Raw genomic sequence first — 20999 nt, 5'->3', positions numbered from 1 at the left:
ACCATGACATGCAACCCCAAATGGGCAGATATTGCAAAAAATTTCCAACACTGGCAAAAAGTTGAAAACAGACCTGACTTGGTAGCCAGAGTTTTTAATATTAAGCTGAATGCTCTTTTAAATGATATCTGTAAATTCCGTTTATTTGGCAAAGTAATAGCTAAAATTCATGTCATTGAATTTCAGAAACACGACTGCCTCACGCTCACATATTATTGATATTAGATAGTAAGTCCAAATTACGTTCCTCTAATTAATTCCCTTTCAATGTGCATGAATTTCATGCACCAGGCCACTAGTATATATATAAATACTACAGGCCTGGTGCACGGATTCATGCACCGTTGGGGGTTCCTTGGCATGGCTTGCAGGGATCAGGCTGAAACCGGCAGTCCAACATCCCCCGAGGGATGCATTAGTGCGCGAAGCAGCAGATGGCCGGGAGGAGCTTGAGCTCTGGCCAGGCCCGCTCCCGCTCATCCCAGCCCTACTGTGCCTGCCACCTCTGCTGCTCGATAGGCTTGCTGCTGCTCTGCTGCTGTCGCTGCATGCCTGTCCTAGGTTGATACCAGCACACTCATGACCGAGAAACAGGCACGGGCTCACGCCCAGTCAGTCCCGATGCCGGTGCCGGTCTGATCCCAGTCCTGGTCTGGATGAAGGTGGTGCACACAGGGGGAGTGTCCCTGGGAGAGGCTCGCACCACAACAGCTGCGCTCACCAGCCATGAGCCCGGCATCTTGCACCTGTTGGTCAGCTGAGCAGCGCTCCTGCTGTGGGAGCGCACTGATCACCAGGGGGAAGCCCCTGCGTTGAGTGTCTGCCTCCTGGTGGTCAGTGTGCATCATAGTGACTGGTTAAATGGTCGCTTAGACTTTTATATACAGAGATATGAGTGTATATATGTGTGTGCGTGTGTGTATAAATTTTAAATGCATATACCATATGGGTTTGTAGTGCTACATCTAGAAATGTGTCTATTATCTCTATATATATTTGTGGGAAATGAAATATTTATAATCATTTCAACATTGTTTATAATTGTTTAAACTTTCAAAAGGTTCATCAGAGTTTGCTCAAATAAATTAAGTACATATGCACAGTTTCTGACAGTTTTCAAAAAGAATGAGGCAAAGCTATACTTATTGTTGTAGGATGATCTCTGGCATATACAGAGTAATGTGTATGGCATGCTGCCTTGTAGGGCAGTGGTGATGGGTGGTCAAGTTTACATGTACATGAGTATGTATGAGTGACTGAAGCACAGAGATGGGAGAGTCTTAGCTTCTAATTTATATATTATTACAACATTTTTACCTTTCTAGTATTCAAAGTAATGAATACTGTTTTGAAACATAAAATGTTCTTTACTTCTTCCTAGCTTTGTTGTTGTTCATAGTAATTATTCATTTTTTAAATATATCATTATAGGTATCCATCATACTTGGCACCTGAGGTAATTGCACAAGGAATTTCCAAAACGACTGATCATGTGCCAAATGAAAAACCTTTGCCTTCTGGCCCCAAATCAGATATATGGTCTCTAGGAATCATTTTATTTGAGCTCTGTGTGGTAGGTATAAAAAAAATATTAAAGTAATAAAATTGTGTGTTTCTTAGAATAATTTTTTAATAGGAAAACTATTTTGTAATAATATCTTTTTGCTTTGCAAATTGACTAGATATGAGGAGAAATGTCTTAATTCTCAATTTGACTTTTAACAAAATCCTGTTTGACAATTAATTTACCTATTATTTTGGTAGCTCTAGAAATGTTTACGCTTTTACTAATTGTAAATTTTACTAAGTGTAAATATCATTTGGTATTTCTAGAAATTTTTACCTTGTATTAAGTACAAAAAAATTTACACTGTACAAATTTAAAAACTAAGCATTGTATAAATGTTTAGACTAAAACTGCTTACATTCTTCGATACGTTCATGCTCTCTCCCTTCTGTGGTCTTTCTTTTTAGATACCTTCTCTTCTCCTGTTCTCTTATGTTTCCTATACGACTCACTTTATATGTTGGCTTTTTATGAGGCCTTTCCCAGATATCCTCTGTATCTATTAGTGTAAAGAATAAACTGCTCTAAAAACAAAGGAGTTAGCCGAAACCGGTTCGGCTCAGTGGACTGAAAGGTCCCAGGTTCGATTCTGGTCAAGGGCATGTACCTGGGTTGTGGGCACATCCCCAGTAGGAGATGTGCAGGAGGCAGCTGATCGATGTTTCTCTCTCATCGATGTTTCTAACTCTCTATCTCTCTCTCTTCCTCTCTGTAAAAAATCAATAAAATATATTAAAAAAAAAAAAAGGAGTTAAAAATACAGTAGTTTAAAGAACATAGAATTCAGTGGTTCTCAACCTTCCTAATGCCGCGACCCTTTTAATACAGTTCCTCATGTTGTGGTGACCCCCAACCATAAAATTATTTTCATTGCTACTTCATAACTGTAATTTTGCTACTGTTATGAATCGTAATGTAAATATCTGATATGCAGGATGTATTTTCATTGTTCGCGACCCACAGGTTGAGAACCGCTGAAGATGTTTTTTTCATGTAACAGTCCATTGAGGGTAGGGTGGGCTTTATTCTACAACTAGAGGCCCAATGCATGAAAATTCATGCAAGAGTAGGCCTTCCTTCCCCTGGCTGCTGGCACCAGCTTCCCTCCAGCACCCAGGACCTGGGCTGCTTCCCTCCTCCAGCCACCAGCAGGCACCTGGGACCCAGGCTGGCTTCCCTCAGACCACCCGCAAGCACCGGACTCCACTGGCTTCCTTATGGCCCCAGCTTCATCAGGAAGGACATCCAAAAGACATCCAGTCTAATTAGCATATTAGGCTATCAGGAATGGCTCCAGCATCTAGTTTCCAAAGTTCTCTCACTATCACTTTTTTTAGCCATGAGGAAAGGAGAAGAGTGATTCATGGTAACTATTTAAGGATGTCATCTAAAACTGATCAACACTACTTTTCACTAGTGATAATTTACACATGTTGCTACATATAGGTACAAGGGAGACTAGAACATGTTGTCTTCAGCTGGACACCTAAATGTTGAGAAAAGAGTTGAAAATGGATTTGGAGGAGCAACTAACAATCTGTCGATTCTACCTTCAAATATCTGCCAGCCTTTGGTTACTGTCTTCTTTGCTCTCCTCTTCTATTTTGGCATTTATCAAATTTGTCTACTTTACTTGGACTACGAGGTTATTTGATGCCGAAATTTTTATTATTTATCTATTATATCTGTCTTCCAAGGAACTTTCAAAATATTTTGAAAAATTAAGTCACTAATGTTTACCATATTTAAGAATTAGATTGACATTATTTTTCTCCTTTTATATATTTAAGAATTAATTCAACAGCAGAGGTAGTAAAGCATAATAGTTACGAGATAAGCTTCTGTATTCAGAGAGAACTGGATTTAAACTCTGATGCTGCAAAGAATAGCTGTGTGAGTTACGTTAGCTAACTTAACTTCTCAAAGCCTTGGTTCCACTTCTATACATAACAATAGTGTCTATATTGCAAAATTGTTGAAAAAATAAAATGAAATAATGTATATAAAGTACTTAGTATAGTGTGTTACAGAGTGAACAATCAATAAATGTTAGCTTTTATTATTATTAATTATGCATAATATCCTGGCTGGAGTGGCTTATTTGTTTGAGCGTAGTCCTGTGCAATGAAAGATTGCTGGTTCGATTCCTGGTCAGGGCACATACCTGGGTGATAGGTTCGATGCCAGGTTGGGGCACGTATGGAAGGCAACTGATCAATGTCTTTCTCTCCCTCTCTCTCTCGCTCTCTCTCGCTCTCTCTTTCTCTGTCTGTCTCTGTCTCTCTGTCTCTTTCTCTCTCTCTTTCTCCCCCTTCCTCTCTCTGAGCATGTCCTCAAGTGAGGATTAAATAATAATAGTAATAAAAATAATAAATATGCATAATAACAATTGTCATTTACATATTGGCAGTTCTTTCTCTAAGGGAAAATGTCAGATTTTCTGATTCTTTGCTATCCTTTGTTTAGACCAGCCGTGGGCAAACTACTGCCTGCGGGCCGGATGCGGCCCGTTTGAAATGAATAAAACTAAAAAAAAAAAAAAAGACCATACCCTTTTATGTAATGATGTTTACTTTGAATTTATATTAGTTCACAGGAACACTCCATCCATGCTTTTGTTCCGGCCCTCTGGTCCAGTTTAAGAACCCATTGTGGCCCTCAAGTCAAAAAGTTTGCCCACCCCTGGTTTAGACCATCTTACTTTTTTCATTGGTATAAAATAATAATAAATCTTATTGTTGTTTAAAATCATAGACAAATTGAAAAATTATTTTTGGAATATGAAAGCGAAGTATAATAAATGTAAAATATACAGTTTTTTTTCTTTTTATTACCATCAACTATATCTAAACTCTTTAATAATGATCTGGGTATGTCTTATATGAATATTTCCATTTTTAAAATGTTAAAGAGTATTTACTGTATGTATATGTTGTATAGATAGCATCATGACAAATGCAACAAGGAATAAACTGTGATTAAGAAACATTGTGAAGAAGCTTATAAAGTAATTCAAATTCATAAATTTTGAGGATAAACTCAGAGAGCTGTGTGAATACCAAGAAGGAAATATTAATTTCATTATGTGGGCTTTATGACATTTTAGGTGGTACTCAAAGTTTAGACAGTTTAAGGATGGCAAACTGAACATGAGCTTAAATCTTTCTCTGCCTCATCAAACAAATACTAAGGTATAAATTAATAGCATACTAACAGCTAACAAAGGCAACTTTGGTTATACTAGAAATTCAAAGAAAATAGATGAGAAGCTGTTCCAAGACCATTTTGCTAGGAATCTCTGGCCATATCACCAGAAAGTTACTATAGCCACTTTGCCACCCAGAAGGTTCCATAGTCTAAATTAAAACGTGAGTACATATCTAAGAAATACTAAACATCTAAAGAATACCTCTACAAACGACAACACACACACACACACACACACAAGAATTTACACTTGATTGCTAAAGGGAGTGGAAGGGAGAGGGAGAGACAGAAAGAGAGAGAGACATCAATTGTTTGCCTCCCCTATGCACCCAGACCCGGGTGGGATCGAGCCTGCATAAGTTTTGTGCCCTTGACTGTAATCGTACCTGAGATACTTCAGTCTTAGGGCCAACATTCTATCCATTGAGCCAAACTATCCAGGGCTGCATTTCTAATTTTATAAGTCTTTGAGAAAGTTTTTTCCTTTATTTTTCTTTTTAAATCAGAGTTTCATCTTCTCTATATAAAAACTATGCTATCTCTTCTTAAGCTTTCATATTCTAAGTCTATTTTAAGGGACATATAAGTTTTAATTTGTTTATAATAAGAAAAACATAATACTAAACATTTATGAAGCATATCTATGTGCAGAAAATGCTATGTATTTTTATACATTATATAAATAACCCTTACTGTAAATATTCAATTTTAATAGATGAGAAAAGTGAGGCTTAGGTGGTTAAGTAATTTGTCCAAGTTGTGTAACTGGTAGTAGAATATCAAATTTGACACACAATAGTTGTTCGGCATATAGTCACTGAAGTTCTAAGTGTTTGATTCCAGACTGCATTCCAAGGAGCCCCCTGAAGCCAATAAAGAAAACAATTAAAGCCTGACCAGTGTGCCTCAGTGGTTGAGTGTCGACCTATGACCCAGTAGATCACAGTTCGATTCCCAGTCAGGGCATATGCCTGGGTTATGGGCTTGATCCCGAGTATGGGGCATGCAGAAGGCAGCTGATCAATGATTCTCTCTCATCATTGATGTTTCTGTCTCTCTCTCCCTCTCCCTTCTTCTATGAATTCAATAAAACTATATACATATTTTAAAAAGAAACAATTAAAATATAATGTATGTGTCTTAAAATAAATATACCAATTGCTCTGTGAGCACAAAGGATGGCTAAGTTATTGTGGGAGAAGGGAGTGTCATGGAATGTGTCTTAATAGAGACAACAGATTGCCTGAATATAATATGTAAGTAAGGATTAGTTGGGCAGATGAAAGGGTAATCTGAATCCTTCCCAGGAGGAATCTTGTACTCTTAATAACATTCCTGGTAGCCTGGAATCCATCTAGACATTCAAGTATGTATGTTCTCAAAAGTGAACAGTGCTTGAGATCAAATTAAAATGTTTAAATGTTAAATATTATGTAATATTTAAAAAATCATTACCTAACCAATAATTTTTCTTTAATGGAACTAACTTTAAAAATCTAATAAAACTTCTGAAGAGAAATAGAAGTACCTGATAAAATTATTTTCAGCTCTGAAAAAAAAGGCCTCCTAAGAAAAAACATGCAAATGTTTACATGAATTCTTTTCCCTTTTATTTAGGGAAGAAAATTATTTCAGAGCTTGGATGTTTCTGAAAGACTAAAATTTTTGCTTACATTGGGTAAGTGTCTTGCAGTTATATTTCATATATAAATATAATCTTTACTGAGTGTTAGTAATCAAATACACTGAAATATCCTAATTTTCTTTAATTTTCTAATGATCAGTGATAAGCATTAACAGGACAATTTAAGAAGTGCCGTAGATGAATTATAGTAGAGCTTTCCTTATTTACTAAGGAATTATGCTGTGGATGGATGTAAAATTAGCCTTATGATAGCCCAGTAAACTAACGTGAAATCAAAGAGTGAAACTATAAAATTGTATTTTTCTCTAGCAGTTTGCCGTGAAATAATATAGCAATTTTGGAGCTTTCTCTTTGATGATTCATATGTGAATGGATCAAGAATAATGTTTATTTTTCCTTATAACAAGTTCATATGTTTTACATATATGTTAGATATAAATATTTGCAATTCAAATTTATAAAAATGTGTGTATCTACTTTAGGTTGGAATAAATTATAAGCATGTATGGTAAAAAAAGAAGAGAAAAGGAGTGATAGAGCACTTTATGTAAAAGAGTGATAGATTGATCTACAGGTTAATAGAGTATACAAATAATGTGTACAGAATATTATTAATAAATATTAATACTAATGAATTATAAATAAAATGCCATAAAATTTTACCATATTTACCACATTTAATTTTAAAGTGATAATATAGCTGTTAAGGAGTCTTGGAGATTTCTAAATGTCATCTGCAGACCAAACTTATACTTTAAGTCCTCAGAGAAATGTATACATTCTCCAAATTGTATATAATAAAAATAAATTAGTTTTATAATCATGAAAAGATAATAAAACCTTTTAAAATACACACATATAGTGAAAAAGCACGGACAAGAATCTTTATCTCCTTTGATCACTGCTTTATTTCACTTACAATTAGGCGGCTTTATTTCAGTATCTATGATTCAATTAAAATTTAGTGTTTGAAGTCTTTATTTATACCACTAATCATAAGGAAAGTTTAAAAAAATCACAAACTTTTTAATATTCCAGGTTCCAAAACAGAATTACATAATATTTTTTAAAAGTATCAGAGTTCAGTACCCAGTATATCTGATAAATTAGAACAGCAGCATTCATTCTTATACTTTTTCTATTTTATAGACTGCGTGGATGACACTATAATAGTCCTGGCTGAAGAGCATGGTTGCCTGGACATTATAAAGGTTTGTGGTTAATCTGTTATTGAAAGTTTGTTTATTTTGCATATTTGGGATCCAATAGCAAGCTATTTTAAAGCTGTGTTTATTTGGGAAAAGTCCAAATAAAGACTTTGTAAAAAAATCAAAACACAATGCAATATGAAGATGATATATCATAGAGATGTACACTTGAAATCTATATTATCTTATTAACCAATGTCACCCCAATAAGTTTAATTAAAAAGAAAAAATAATAATAAAGATGAAAGAACAAAACATTTGAGTTTGTCAGATAAACACAAATCTTTAGAACAAAAATAAATAAATCAAAATATCCTAGGTTAGCAAACATTTGAGTAAAATTTACTTTTTTACTGTATTTTTTATCGTTGATAGTATTACCAGTATCTTATTTCCACCCTCTATTGCTCCTCTCCTAAAATTTATTTTTAAGATTGGTCATTGTAAATAGTTCTTTTTTCTCTTTATTTACCAGGAGCTTCCTGAAAATGTGATAGATCTTTTGAAGAAATGTCTGACCTTCCACCCTTCCAAGAGGTTGATATTAAGAGTTTGGGATTACACAGATCCTTAACATATAAGTAGTTAATTTTTTTTCTTGCTGGTTTTAATGCCAATAGACTTAATAAGCATATTTGTACATATATATAGTAATAACAGTTAGTAATGGCTTTAATATATGTTAATAAAAGAAGAAAAAATAATTAAGCCATGCTCAGAAAACTAGAATATACCAAAAGAAGTTACTGGTTCATTTCCTAGTCTCCAATATAAAAAAATCAGCTAAACTGTGAGGTATACATATTCCTCGATTAAAATGATAGAAGAGAAATGAGAACAAAAGTTTATTGGCAGTATATATTATAGCAAAAGACTTGGATAAATGGTGAGGTAAGCTAACAACTGTTGATTACATAAAAGGATTTCTTAGAAGTTGCATTATTTCTTTTCATTTGATGATGTCATTGTTAGCCATATAGTTGTCCCTAAGCTCCCTCAGGTATATAATATTTAAAAATAATAAAAATGTATTCTAATTTGTCTTTAGACAAACATTTTTGTCAAGGCATGTTAGGAAGAAAGTAATGATATTAAAAGCATAGTTTTGGGTAAATAGGCCACATTAAACTAAGTATAGGAAGAAACTAAGAGGTATTGTTAGTGTGTAATTTTATTATTTAATATATTCAGTAAAGCAGATACATGGTAATCAAGCTAAAATTGAGACACTCATATATAATAGTTTTGGTAGATCACAAGGTGTAAAAAGCATAACAAAGGTAAAAAATTTAGCATTTACTACCTACAGTCACTTGATTGTTTTATAAACGTACTAGAGGCCCAGTGCACGAAATTCATGCACTTGGGGGAGTCCCTCAGCTCAGCCTGCACCCTCTTACATTCCAGGAACCCTCAGAGGATGTCCGACTGATGGCTTAGGCCCACTCTCTGTGTAGAGTGGGCCTAAGCCGTCAGTCAGACATCCTTAGCACTGCCACGGAGGCGCCAGAGGCTCCTGCCACCGTTGCTGCGCTCGCCAGCTGAGAGCCTGGCTTCTGGCTGAGCGGTGCTTCCCCTGTGGGAGCACATTGACCACCAGAGGGAAGTTCCTGCGTTGAGCATCTGCCCCCTGGTGGTCAGTGCGCATCAGAGTGACCGATCGTTCCACTGTTCAATCTATTTGCATATTAGCCTTTTATTATATAGGATACTTTTAGACTCCATGAAGGAGGGCTTTATTATATTACTAGAGGCCGGTGCATGGATTCGTGCACTGGTGAGGTCCCTTGGCCTGGCCTGCGGACATGCCCTGAGAGGTCGGACCCCACCAGGGCACGATCGGGGCTGGGAAGGGACCACAGGAGGACCCCAGGGCATGTCCAGCCCATCTCTCCCAGTCCCGATTGGCTGGACCCAGCAGCAAGCTAACCTACTGGTTGAAGTGTCTGCCCCCTTGTGGTCAGTGCTCATCATAGTGACTGGTCGAATGAATGGTCGGACACTTAGCATATTTGGCTTTTATTATATAGGATGTGCTAATGAGGTATTTAAGACTTTTAACTATTCCTTTGAATTATTCTAGGAAAATTCTAATGGCTTTCATTCATGCTCTGTATTTTAAATGTTTCTCAAGGCCAACACCAGATGAATTAATGCAGGACAAGGTGTTCAGTGAAGTGTCACCTTTATACACCCCATTTACAAAACCTGTCAGTTTGTTTTCATCTTCTCTGAGATGTGCTGACTTAACTCTGCCTGAGGATATCAGTCAGCTGTGTAAAGGTAATGATAAATAAAAATAAACAATAATATAAGCCTTGTTTTTAAAGGGAGTACTCTTATCCTAGTTTTGAAAGTATCAACAATATATGTAATACATTAGTGAGACTTTATGGACACTTCTCTTGGAATTAAGAGGTAACTCTGGGCATGTTTAACATAGCATTTTATATAACTAACCTAACTTTTAATCCTTTCAATTTAAATTACTTTTGAGCAGGAACTTTAAGAAATCAAGGAGAGGATGTGGTACCACACAAAAATTTACTATGCAAAACAAATTTTCATTTTCATTTCAAATCTTTATACTACAATAAGGTCTTCTAATTCCCAATGGAATTTTCATTACATCAACATTTATATATCATTCTAGAGGCCTGGTGCACAGATTCATGCACCGGTGGGGTGCCTCAGCCTGGCCTATGTCCTCGCAATCTGGGACCCCTCAGGGGATATCGGATAGACGGTTTCGGCCCGATCCCCACAGGCCTGATCCAGACAGGAGGGAGCCCAATCCTGTGCATTGAACATCTGTCCCTGGTGGTCAGTGTGCATCATAGTGACTGGTCGACCGGTCATTTGGTTATTTGGTCACTTAGGCTTTTAGATAGATAGATAGATGATAGATAGATAGATAGATAGACAGACAGACAGATAGACAATCTATTATAAATGTTCTCTAAAAATTGTATTGTTGATAGAACATTCATACTATTATACTTCACATTTTAAGAGAATAACAGCTTTTGTCTTTTTATCTCTCTGTGATATTTACACCTCTCAGAATGTGTGCTTTAGTGACACCAGTAAGTTACTCTTATACTGAAAAGTTATTAAATAAGTCATAGCAAGAAATAGTTACTAACCATTCATTCAATTAAATATTTATTGAGTTTCTACTTTGCTTCACACACTGTACCTTCAAGTAACATTCATGTCAAATGGTGAGGCAGACAGACATTTAGTCACAGAATTGTGATTACAAATGAAGGTCTGTATGAACATAGCAGAATGGAGGCGTAGCCTGTGTGAGACATCAAGAAAGACTTCTCCAAAGAGGCAGCAATTGACTCAAGACCTGAAAGATAGGGCAGTTCGTGTTGTTTGCCTACTCTGTTTTTCTGCCCTTAATCCTTTTACATAGAATATGATATCTTAGATATACCTGGTATATCTGTGACCCAGGTGGTAAAAATTCCACTTTTTCTCAAGAAACTGAATGTACATTTCATACTCTGTGCATTTTATAGTATGTACATCCTTAAGGGTATCTTACTATGCTTTTAAGTTTTTACTGTTTTAGAATATTAACTATTATTGTTGTTGCCTTTTAATAAAAACAAAAAATGAGATAACTGTGATTCTCTTTAATTTGCCATTAATAGATATAAACAGTGATTACCTGGCAGAAAGATCCATTGAGGAAGTGTATTACCTTTGGTGTTTAGCTGGAGGTGACTTGGAGAAAGAGCTTGTCAACAAGGAAATCATTCGATCCAAACCACCTATCTGCACACTCCCCAAGTAAGAAAAGAAAAATGTGGGAAATTAAAAAAAAATGTAGCAATAAATTTTAAAAAAATTGGATAGCCATTCCAACTAAGTGTTTATCACAGCTATTGGACGTTAGTAACTTATCTTTTTTAATGAAGTGTCTAATTATTAAATTCTCATCAACATTATTTTTATTAAATATTGTTTTTTTACAAGTAATATGCTTATCTCCATATGAAGTTATTATTATGGAATACCTTGTAATAATTGATGTTCAATAAATGAAAAAGGTACAAGTCAGAAAGAACAGTAATATTCAAGAGTTATTCAGCTAACGTGCCTATTATGAGAAACTATTTTCTATTTGCAATTATAAATCATAAATATGAGGTACTTGCTTGTCTTAGAGATCATTAAAGTGCTAAGTTAGTGTTGAGCAAAATCTGCACAACTGCACAATAGATCCTGGACACTATTCTGTAAGTTAGATTAGAATTTAAATAACAATACAACCTAAGGGACAAGGTTATTGCTGTTCCCTTGCTCTTAACATTTATTCATGTAGATGTGAATTTGAATCTCTTGAGTTTCCACCAATGCTCTAGCATTTTAATTTTAGATTTTTGGACTAGATTTTATCATTGTAGGTTATTGTAGAAATTACCTGCTGATCATTTCTTTCCCTCACATGTTAAATTTTAGGTTAATTATTTGAATAGACCATTGGCTCTCTACTTTTTTCTCTCTTAAACTAATTTTTCAATATTAACTTCAGTTATGCTGTGCACATTGAGTTAGGTAGAAAATCAAGAAATAAGATGAGAGAAATTCTAAGAATAAATACTTTAAAGGATATATAAAATCTCAAAAGTAATTTTCTGAAATTCTAAACAAATTGCATACATTTATTATTTGATATCCTTTCCCCTGTGAAATCACGGTCATTATGTAAGGTTTTTCTTTTTTCTCACTTTATCATTCTTCACTCATATATACTTTCTCAGGGTCACATTTGAATAGTATCAGCAAAGTAACTTTTGTGTTGAATCTGACTTAACACTCCGGTGTGGGGTGAGTTTCCCGCCAAAATATAAGATGGCGCGGGCAATTATTTAGGTTTCCCGTGCAAAATCAGGGATTTTTATGATACCTATTACCCCAATGGGTATGAAACGGTTCGCATACGCAGGTAGGTATCTTTGTGAACGGCAAACAAACAAATATTTGGTAATACGCAGTTACAATCGGCCCGAGTTTACACGTTTCCCGCACTCCACCGCAAATCTATATGAACCGAGTTAAGACGGCTCCCGCGGAGTACGCGCAATTCACGCGAGCCGACTTAACTCGTTTCCCCCACTCCAAGTGTTAAGATACAGTGTAAATCACACTCGATGTTGCTAAAATGCTTTATGCACTATATTCATACTTACTCAACATATATTTTAAAATTAGAATTGTTTAGAGAATTTTCAAACAGCAGTTATATTTTTTATTAACCCATTAAATCTAACATTTCTTTCTTTCATGAAAGAGTTCATGATTTAGAATAAAATTTCTTTTGTAGAAGAAACACTGAACTGGATTTTGTGTACCCATTAAAATAATAATTTTTAAAAATTTCTTCTAGTTTTCTCTTTGAAGATGGTGAAAGCTTTGGACAAGGTCGAGATAGAAGCTCACTATTGGATGATACCACTGTGACATTGTCATTATGCCAGCTAAGAAATGTAAGATTGTTATTTTAGCAAACTTGCCTGAGATCCTTTTTTTTTTTAAAGGAAACCTTACAGATACACACGAAGCCTTGAATTCCTCCCTAATTTCAAAATATAAGAGAGTTTCTTTAATGTATGAGCCCACGTACAGCATTATTGGAAATGCATCTGAATATCTTCAGCTTTAGTATATATATATATTGTCTCATCGCTCAAAAGGTGGTTTTATTTGGTTACCTTTGTACCATCATAAGCGTTCTCATTTCTCCACATACTTGGTAATACATGGTATCATCAAATTTCTTAAAAATTATTGCTCCAAAAGGACCGGAATGGTATTTTGCTATAATACTAATGTTTAATTCCATGGTTATAGTGTAGATATGAGTTCTTTCATGTTTTTTGACTGTTTACTTACCTCTTCTGTGTGTGACTGATTCATCTTTTGCCAGTTTTTTTGAGTCATTTCTTACTGAGTTGAGGGCTTTTAAAATGTATTCCAAATACAGGGTCTTTGTTGGCTATATGTGTTGCAAATTTCTTCTAATCTGTGGCTTCTATAATTTTTTGAATAGTATCTTTTAATTTTTTTTTTTTATATATTTTATTGATTTTTTACAGAGAGAAAGGGAGAGAGATAGAGAGCTAGAAACATCGATGAGAGAGAAACATCGATCAGCCGCCTCCTGCACATCTCCCAATGGAGATGTGCCCGCAACCCAGGTACATGCCCTTGACCGGAATCGAACCTGGGACCTTTCAGTCCGCAGGCCGACGCTCTATCCACTGAGCCAAACCGGTTTTGGCAGTAGTATCTTTTAATTAATAGAATTCTTTTATCAGTGTTTTTATAGTTCACTATGTTTTGTTATATTTTACTTACTGTTACTTATTTAAAGTTATACCAAGATTATAAATATATTTTGTATAATGTTCTATATTTTGTTCTAAATATTTCATTAAAAATTTATTTGCAAAAACAAAAAAAATATTTTTTCTATAAATATTAGAAAAAATGTTAACATTGCTGATTTTTAAAGTAATATGGAAACCAAAGAATAACTTTTACCTTACACTTTCTGTACAAGTGTTTTTGCCCTTTTTTGCCTTTGATATGCTAAAATTTTAATTAATAAAAAACAGCAGAAGATAGATCTAAAAGTAATATTTATGCCTTAAAGGATAGTAAAACTCAAACTTTAAAAATTACATATTAATAATGCAGTCAAACTTGGGGAAATACTAGTTTTCTACTTAGAATTTTTATCCGTGAAAGAAATACCTAAAGATTTAAAGGCAAATAGGATAAGTGCATACATGGCATGTCAAATTTTAGAAAGAAGCTATGCATAAAACCAGTGTTTGCCAGATTCTCATTGTTGGATGAAAGATTTTTTTTTTTGGCTTTTAAAAATTCTGTGAATAATGCTAATGGAAGTGCGTAAGGACTCTAATCAATAGAAGGTCAGTGCCAGCTGCACACGGAGCTTGAACCTCTGTGTCAATCCCATAGGAGCAGACACTCTGTGTTCAAGTTGGGAGTTGCACTGAAGAGTAGAGCAGCTGGCAAGGTGGCAATAACTTTAATCACCCTGCTTAGGATGTGTCTAAGATTTTACTATACTATGGCCTGTCTTCTTACGTTTTTGAAGAATACCTACAATCCTGCATGTCATGTTATTATTGGAGAAACATTTTATAATGACTTTTTAAAAAGATAATTAAGAGAATTGAACTCATCAATATTTGAATCATACATATTCAAAATATGTTGTAAAAAATTCTTTTGAATTTTATTAGTACCCTTACTATTGTCTTAGTTTGTATTAATTACAAAATAAAAATAAGTAAATTGAATTGAGTTTTAAATTAAGGGGTATATATTTTTAAAGTACCTTTTAAAATAACCTTCATCTATAATAATATAAGCATAATATGCTAATTAGATGGGACATCCTTCCAGATAACCTTCCAGATGAAGCCAGGGCCACAAGGGAAGCCCGGGTCCAGGGTGCCTGCTGGTGGCTGGAGGGAAGCCTGAGTCCTGGGTGCCAGAGAGAAGCCAGTGCCGGCAGCCAGGGGAAGGAAGGCCTACTCTTGCACAAATTTCGTGCATCAGGCCTCTAGTATAATTTAAAAATGTATTATCCATGTATTAAATTTTATACTAATTTCAGTAATTCTGAATTGTGTTTGGAAAATATCATAGTTGATGTCTAACATTTACAAGAGACACCTGTAGGTAAAAATAATCAATGTATAAAAACTATTGTTCAGAGCTAAACTTAATCACTAGAGGCATAATATATTTGTATATTTATGATTGGAATGGATTTTAAATTTTATACTTCTCAGTACCTCATATAAATTCATAAATTTTATATTATGTTGCTTTTTAAGTGCGGTTCAGCGTTTCTGCCTCAGAGTCTCACACATAATATTTTCTCTTTTAAATCACAGAGATTAAAAGATGTTGGTGGAGAAGCATTTTACCCACTGCTTGAAGATGAGTGAGTATATAGAGTCTCCTTTTACACTTATTTTTCTTCACCATTTATGTTAGATTGGTAAGAAACATATATGTTCAATGAAGAGCATTTCCTAAATAAAACACTTAATATGGAGGTGTGTTTTTTTTTAATTTTTTACCTTTTGTTTCTCTTTTATAGCCAGTCTAATTTACCTCATTCAAACAGCAGTAATGAGTTGTCCGCTGCTGCCACGTTGCCTTTAATCATCCGAGAGAGGGACACAGAGTACCAGCTTAACAGAATCATTCTCTTTGACAGGCTGCTGAAGGTAGGGATCTAATGTGGAAAGTGTTCTAAGAGCCCTTATACAATACTTATTTTTTATTTCATTTGTAATTATTAGAGAATCTTGATGTCCTAAGAAAACTAATTTTTATAGCCTATCTTTTCTGATTAACATTTAATTACAAAAATGATACATATTCATAGTAAATAAAACTTCAAAGTAAAAACAAATGTAAAAAAGTAAAAATGATGTAGGATTATATGAAAAACCATTTTAGATAATAGATTAATATCCATACTGTTTAAAGAACATTTAAAAATCTACAGGAAAAAGCACTAATATTGAAAGATAAATGGATAAAGAAAATAATGGAAATATAACTAGTTAGGATAAATCTATTCAAAATATTTATCCTCACTAGGAATGAAAAAAATTTTAATAGGTTTTTTTGATAACCAAATTAGTAAAGTGAACAAAGGCATATTAAGATTGGAACTCTCATTCCTTTGTAATAAGTGTAAATTGAAACAGTGCATAAGGCAATTTAAAAGTATATATGAAGAGCCTTAATGATATCCATGCCCTTTGTCCTAATAATTCTTTTCTAGAACTCTCTCTTAAAGTACAAATTTATAAAGGGATAACTTGATATGCAAGGATATAGAAGTAGCCATAATAATAACACATTTATTGAATACTTTCTATATGACCCGATATTTTACAAAGTGCTGTGCATAAATTATTTAACCCATATGAAGCTGATAGTATTATTTATACATGACTCCTTGATAATTCTTTCAGATCACAAAATAGAAATGATTAAAAACAGTAGAATCAGCTCAACTCTTTGGTTATATTATACAAAATTTACAGAATATAGGGAACCATTCCACTGCCAACTTAATAACCTATATAATAAAAGCCTAATATGCTAAGTGTCCAATTGTCCAGTCGTCCATTCAACCAATCAAAGCGTAAAAATGCTAATGATATGCTAAGGCCGGTCATCTGCTTGCTAGGACATGCACTGACCATCAGGGGGCAAACAGTCGACTGGTAACCAGTCGCTATGATGTGCACTGACCGCCTGGAGGCAGATGCTCCAACCAGTAGGTTAGCTTGCTGCTGGGGTCCGGCCGATCAGGACTGAGTGAGATGGGCCAGACATGCCCTGGAGTCCCCCCACAGTCCCTCCCCAGCTGGCCAACCTGCTGCATCCCTCCCCGGCCCCCATCATGCTCTAGTGGGGACCCTCAGCCTGGCCTGCACCCTCTTGCAATTTGGGCTGAGGGACCTCCCACCACCCCCCCAAGTGCACAAATTTCATGCACCAGGCCTCTTAGTGTATTAATAATACCAAAGTAATAACACCAAAGATACTTTGAAATTTATTTAAAATCTCTTTCAACTTTATCACTGATATATATTTCAGACTTTCTAGACTAAAATATGCTACTTGATAATTTGAGACATTTTTCATATCTTTCTTTCATCTGTAGGCTTATCCATATAAAAAAAATCAAATCTGGAAAGAAGCAAGAGTTGATATTCCTCCACTTATGAGAGGTTTAACCTGGGCTGCTCTTCTGGGAGTTGAGGTAAGAAAGAAAAGAGAAAGAAGTTGGTTATAATAGTGCTAAGAAAGAAGAAAGAAGTAGGAAAGTGCTTTCCAAATATATATTTTTCAAATAGTTAGAAAGTTATGTAGTAAAATATAAGCATTAATAATATTTGGCAATTTTAAATGAAAGGACTAGAGAAAAAGAATAGATTAACAAAATATAATTGAAGATTTGTTAGAATTATATTATTTAATATTTCATTTAATGGAGCTCATAGAAATTATTTTGATTATTGATTTTCAGATCAGATTATTTTAAGACTATATATACCAGTTGTAAGCATATTATCCTGCCTATAAAGTATGTGTATGTTTATTTAGGAATAGGATTGTCTATTTATAAGTGGCTCTAAGTTTGGAGAAATCCTCCATCAATTTGAACCTTATAAAAAATCATTTAACAGCCCTAGCTGGTATGGTTCAGTGGATAGAGCATCAGCCTGCAGATTGGAGGGTTCCGGGTTTGATTCCAGTCAAAGGCACATGCTTGGTGCAAGCTCGATCCACAGTAGGGGCGTGCAGGAGGCAGCCGATCAATGATTCTCTCTCATCATTGATGTTTCTATCTCTATCTCCCTCTCCTTTCCTCTCTGAAATAAATGGAAATATAGATTTTTTAAAATAATTAACATAATGTAGTGCTTTTTTGGCACATCTATCCCACAAGAACCATGCTGCCAAGACAAACTACTTTGTCTTGTACAACACCTAATCTGTTGGCAGTGAGGAAAGGAGAGGTCCCAAAATTATTACAGTGACTTGCAGCACTAACAGAGAACTCTGGTAACAGCAGTCATGATAATGGGCCACATTCCTGCCCTGTTTTTTTTGTTTGTTTGTTTTTGTTTTGTTTTGTTTTTTATTTCCAGGCAATTTCTTTGTCATCCTTCCTTCAGATATTCTCTTATCAATATCTTATGGATATCCATCATGCATTTTTTTCCTGAATTCCCTCAACTATTTTTAATTCTTTTCAACTCCCTGTTAAAAGAATTTTATTTATTTATTCCTGATTTCTTTGATGATATTCTACAAACATCTTTGAGTTTGGGTGGCTGCTTTACAAGAATGCCTATTGTTCCATATAATACATTAATAGTTAGAATTGTTGAACCACATAATGCTAAAGTTCAAGAGGACTTGTGAGGTCAGGTTGTCTAAATCTGTCATTATATAGACGTACCATAGAAGTTGATGTACCAGCAAGTAATGTCATAATTTTGAACCCCAAATTAGTGGCTCGTTCTACATCATTACAGTAAACCTAAGTTATAAGAATTGTTCCGTGCTTGGTCCTATTGAACATGACTAAATTTAAAATGGGTTATTCAATTATTTCTTCTGTACTGGTATAACTAAAGTGTAAATGATCCATTTAATCCCTTAGTGATTCCATACCTACATGATGTTCTACTCTTAAATTTATTTCAAACTTCTGCTTCTTGTGCTGAACTAGCATTCCTTTAGACAGGTCCATTTTATTTTTTCTTTTATTACCAACTTTAACAGGACAATTGTGGGATGTCTTCCTGTGCTTCCTTCTCCCCAAAACTGACAATGTTTGAGGTAACAATGAGTAGAGAGTAACAAGGTTGTATTGTGCTGTGGAAACTAGGGTGTTTGACTAAGTATATTCATTTGCTACTTGACTCATCCAACACTTTTGTCTTCTGGAACAAAATGGCAAGTTGTCCTGGATTTTCATCACAGATTATCAAAACTGTAGAGAATTTTTCTAAGAGATATATCTTGGTTTTTAATGTTCCCATCTATAATTGGGTGGGTTTTCAAAGGTAGATGATTATAAAAAGTATATTTATCTACATTAATAATTTATCAAGGATATGATGAATTAATATTATTCTCTTTATTTTTTTCAGGGGGCTATTCATGCCAAGTATGATGCAATTGATAAAGATACTCCAATTCCTACAGATAGACAAGTATGATTTAGATTTTCTTAAACAATCTAAGATAATTTTGCCAAATCTTTAAATTATAGAAAGGCAAGAGGGAATTATCTTCTTTTCATTATGCTCAGCAGCCATCATATTCTTGTGCTGTTCGAGTAAGCATAACTTTTGTATCAGAAGTTAGTGAATTAGAACTGTCCCTAAAAGGAGTATAGGCCAAGTGACTTTTCTTAGTAATTGTACTCTATCTGTAGAATCTACCCTTTATATAGTAAAGAAAGATTTTTTTGGAAACTATATTGATACATACCTTTTCAAAAGAAATGGTCTGTTTTCCTTAAGTGTACAACCTTTTTATTGTTTCCAGAGTGTTAATATAGAATTCAAAAACTTTAGATACCAGGATTATGTAATTGGTCTATTTTGAAATTTATAATAAAATTTTTTTTCTTTACCTTGGCGTTTATTGGAAATCACAGTTTCATCTTATTTTTTTGCTATTTTACAGATTGAAGTGGATATACCTCGTTGTCATCAGTATGATGAACTGTTATCATCACCAGAAGGTCATGCAAAATTTAGGCGTGTATTAAAAGCCTGGGTAGTATCCCATCCTGATCTTGTATATTGGCAAGGTAATTTTTTCCCCAATTATTAAGACTCTTTTTGAAGTATAGGGAGCATGTTGCATGACTGTTTCAAAAATTAAAATATCAAAACATCCTTGGCTTTGAGAAAAGTCAATACTAAAGCTATGATCCATTTATTGAAAGGTTTATATGAGAACTCTTTAAAAAAACGTTGCCTAAATGCCAAGTAGAGATCATTTAAAGGCCTGATATTTAATGAGACAGTTTGCCATAATGTTAATTAGGAAAGTAGAAAGAACATTTTGTGTGATTGTAATCTCTGTGGATACATTGTCTCAGTGCTTATGAAAATCATAAAATAATATTATAGCATAAATAGTTTGGGGCTAGTTGATATTTTACCATTTATTATTTACAATTTATACTTAACCTTTTTATTGGAAATTAGGGAATAGGATACCACCCTAAACTATTTATTTTATTTATTTTCTCTTTAAAAAACATCTTTAATGTTCCATATCCTTGATTTTTACCATTCTCATTATTATTTTTATGGTCACTGATAAATTCATACATGAGAAATCCATTACACCCAGTCCTATATTTGAATTTGTTGTAATGAACAGTGTTGTTATTTTATTTAATATTTAAATTCTCTATTTCTGGCTGAACTTAAAATTAAGCTATTATTTTTCTTAGCTCTGTTCATTTTAGAGAAGTCCTGTGTCTTCCGAACAATTATAGATAGATTTATGTACGTTCTTTCAGTATGACAACATATGAACAGCATTATTATCAATAAAAGGAATATGTCACATATTTGTATTTCACTGCACAATTTTTTAAGGGTCTTTTTTCATGATACCAAAGAAGCATGTAAGACAAATCTCCTCTAAGATGAGGAAATATGCCTGGAGATGTTAAGTCATTGCCAAGAACACACAGTGTCAGAAATGGGATTATATCCCAAGCCTTCTATCATCTTTACATTTTGCTATT

The 20999-nt window shown here is 34.3% G+C and overlaps 1 protein-coding gene across 3 annotated transcripts in view; it reads left to right on the top strand.

The window, feature by feature from the left end:
* Nucleotides 1–20999, top strand: part of TBCK (TBC1 domain containing kinase) — a 173863-nt gene that overhangs the window by 59325 nt on the left and 93539 nt on the right. For all 3 annotated transcript variants that reach the window (XM_070433345.1, XM_070433354.1, XM_070433362.1), the window contains 12 exons: nucleotides 1432–1573; nucleotides 6392–6452; nucleotides 7569–7630; nucleotides 8103–8164; nucleotides 9762–9910; nucleotides 11293–11431; nucleotides 13032–13131; nucleotides 15580–15629; nucleotides 15789–15918; nucleotides 17376–17474; nucleotides 19378–19440; nucleotides 19919–20045. In XM_070433345.1, the coding sequence (XP_070289446.1) occupies nucleotides 1432–1573; nucleotides 6392–6452; nucleotides 7569–7630; nucleotides 8103–8164; nucleotides 9762–9910; nucleotides 11293–11431; nucleotides 13032–13131; nucleotides 15580–15629; nucleotides 15789–15918; nucleotides 17376–17474; nucleotides 19378–19440; nucleotides 19919–20045 (1184 nt within the window). The remainder of the gene's footprint in view (nucleotides 1–1431; nucleotides 1574–6391; nucleotides 6453–7568; nucleotides 7631–8102; nucleotides 8165–9761; nucleotides 9911–11292; nucleotides 11432–13031; nucleotides 13132–15579; nucleotides 15630–15788; nucleotides 15919–17375; nucleotides 17475–19377; nucleotides 19441–19918; nucleotides 20046–20999) is intronic.

Source organism: Myotis yumanensis, unplaced genomic scaffold (assembly GCF_028538775.1).
Source record: "Myotis yumanensis isolate MYYU_CA2020_CCGP unplaced genomic scaffold, mMyoYum1.0.hap1 SCAF_1, whole genome shotgun sequence".
In the NCBI taxonomy this organism is placed as follows: domain Eukaryota; kingdom Metazoa; phylum Chordata; class Mammalia; order Chiroptera; family Vespertilionidae; genus Myotis; species Myotis yumanensis.
This window is presented reverse-complemented; position numbering and strand designations above follow the sequence as displayed.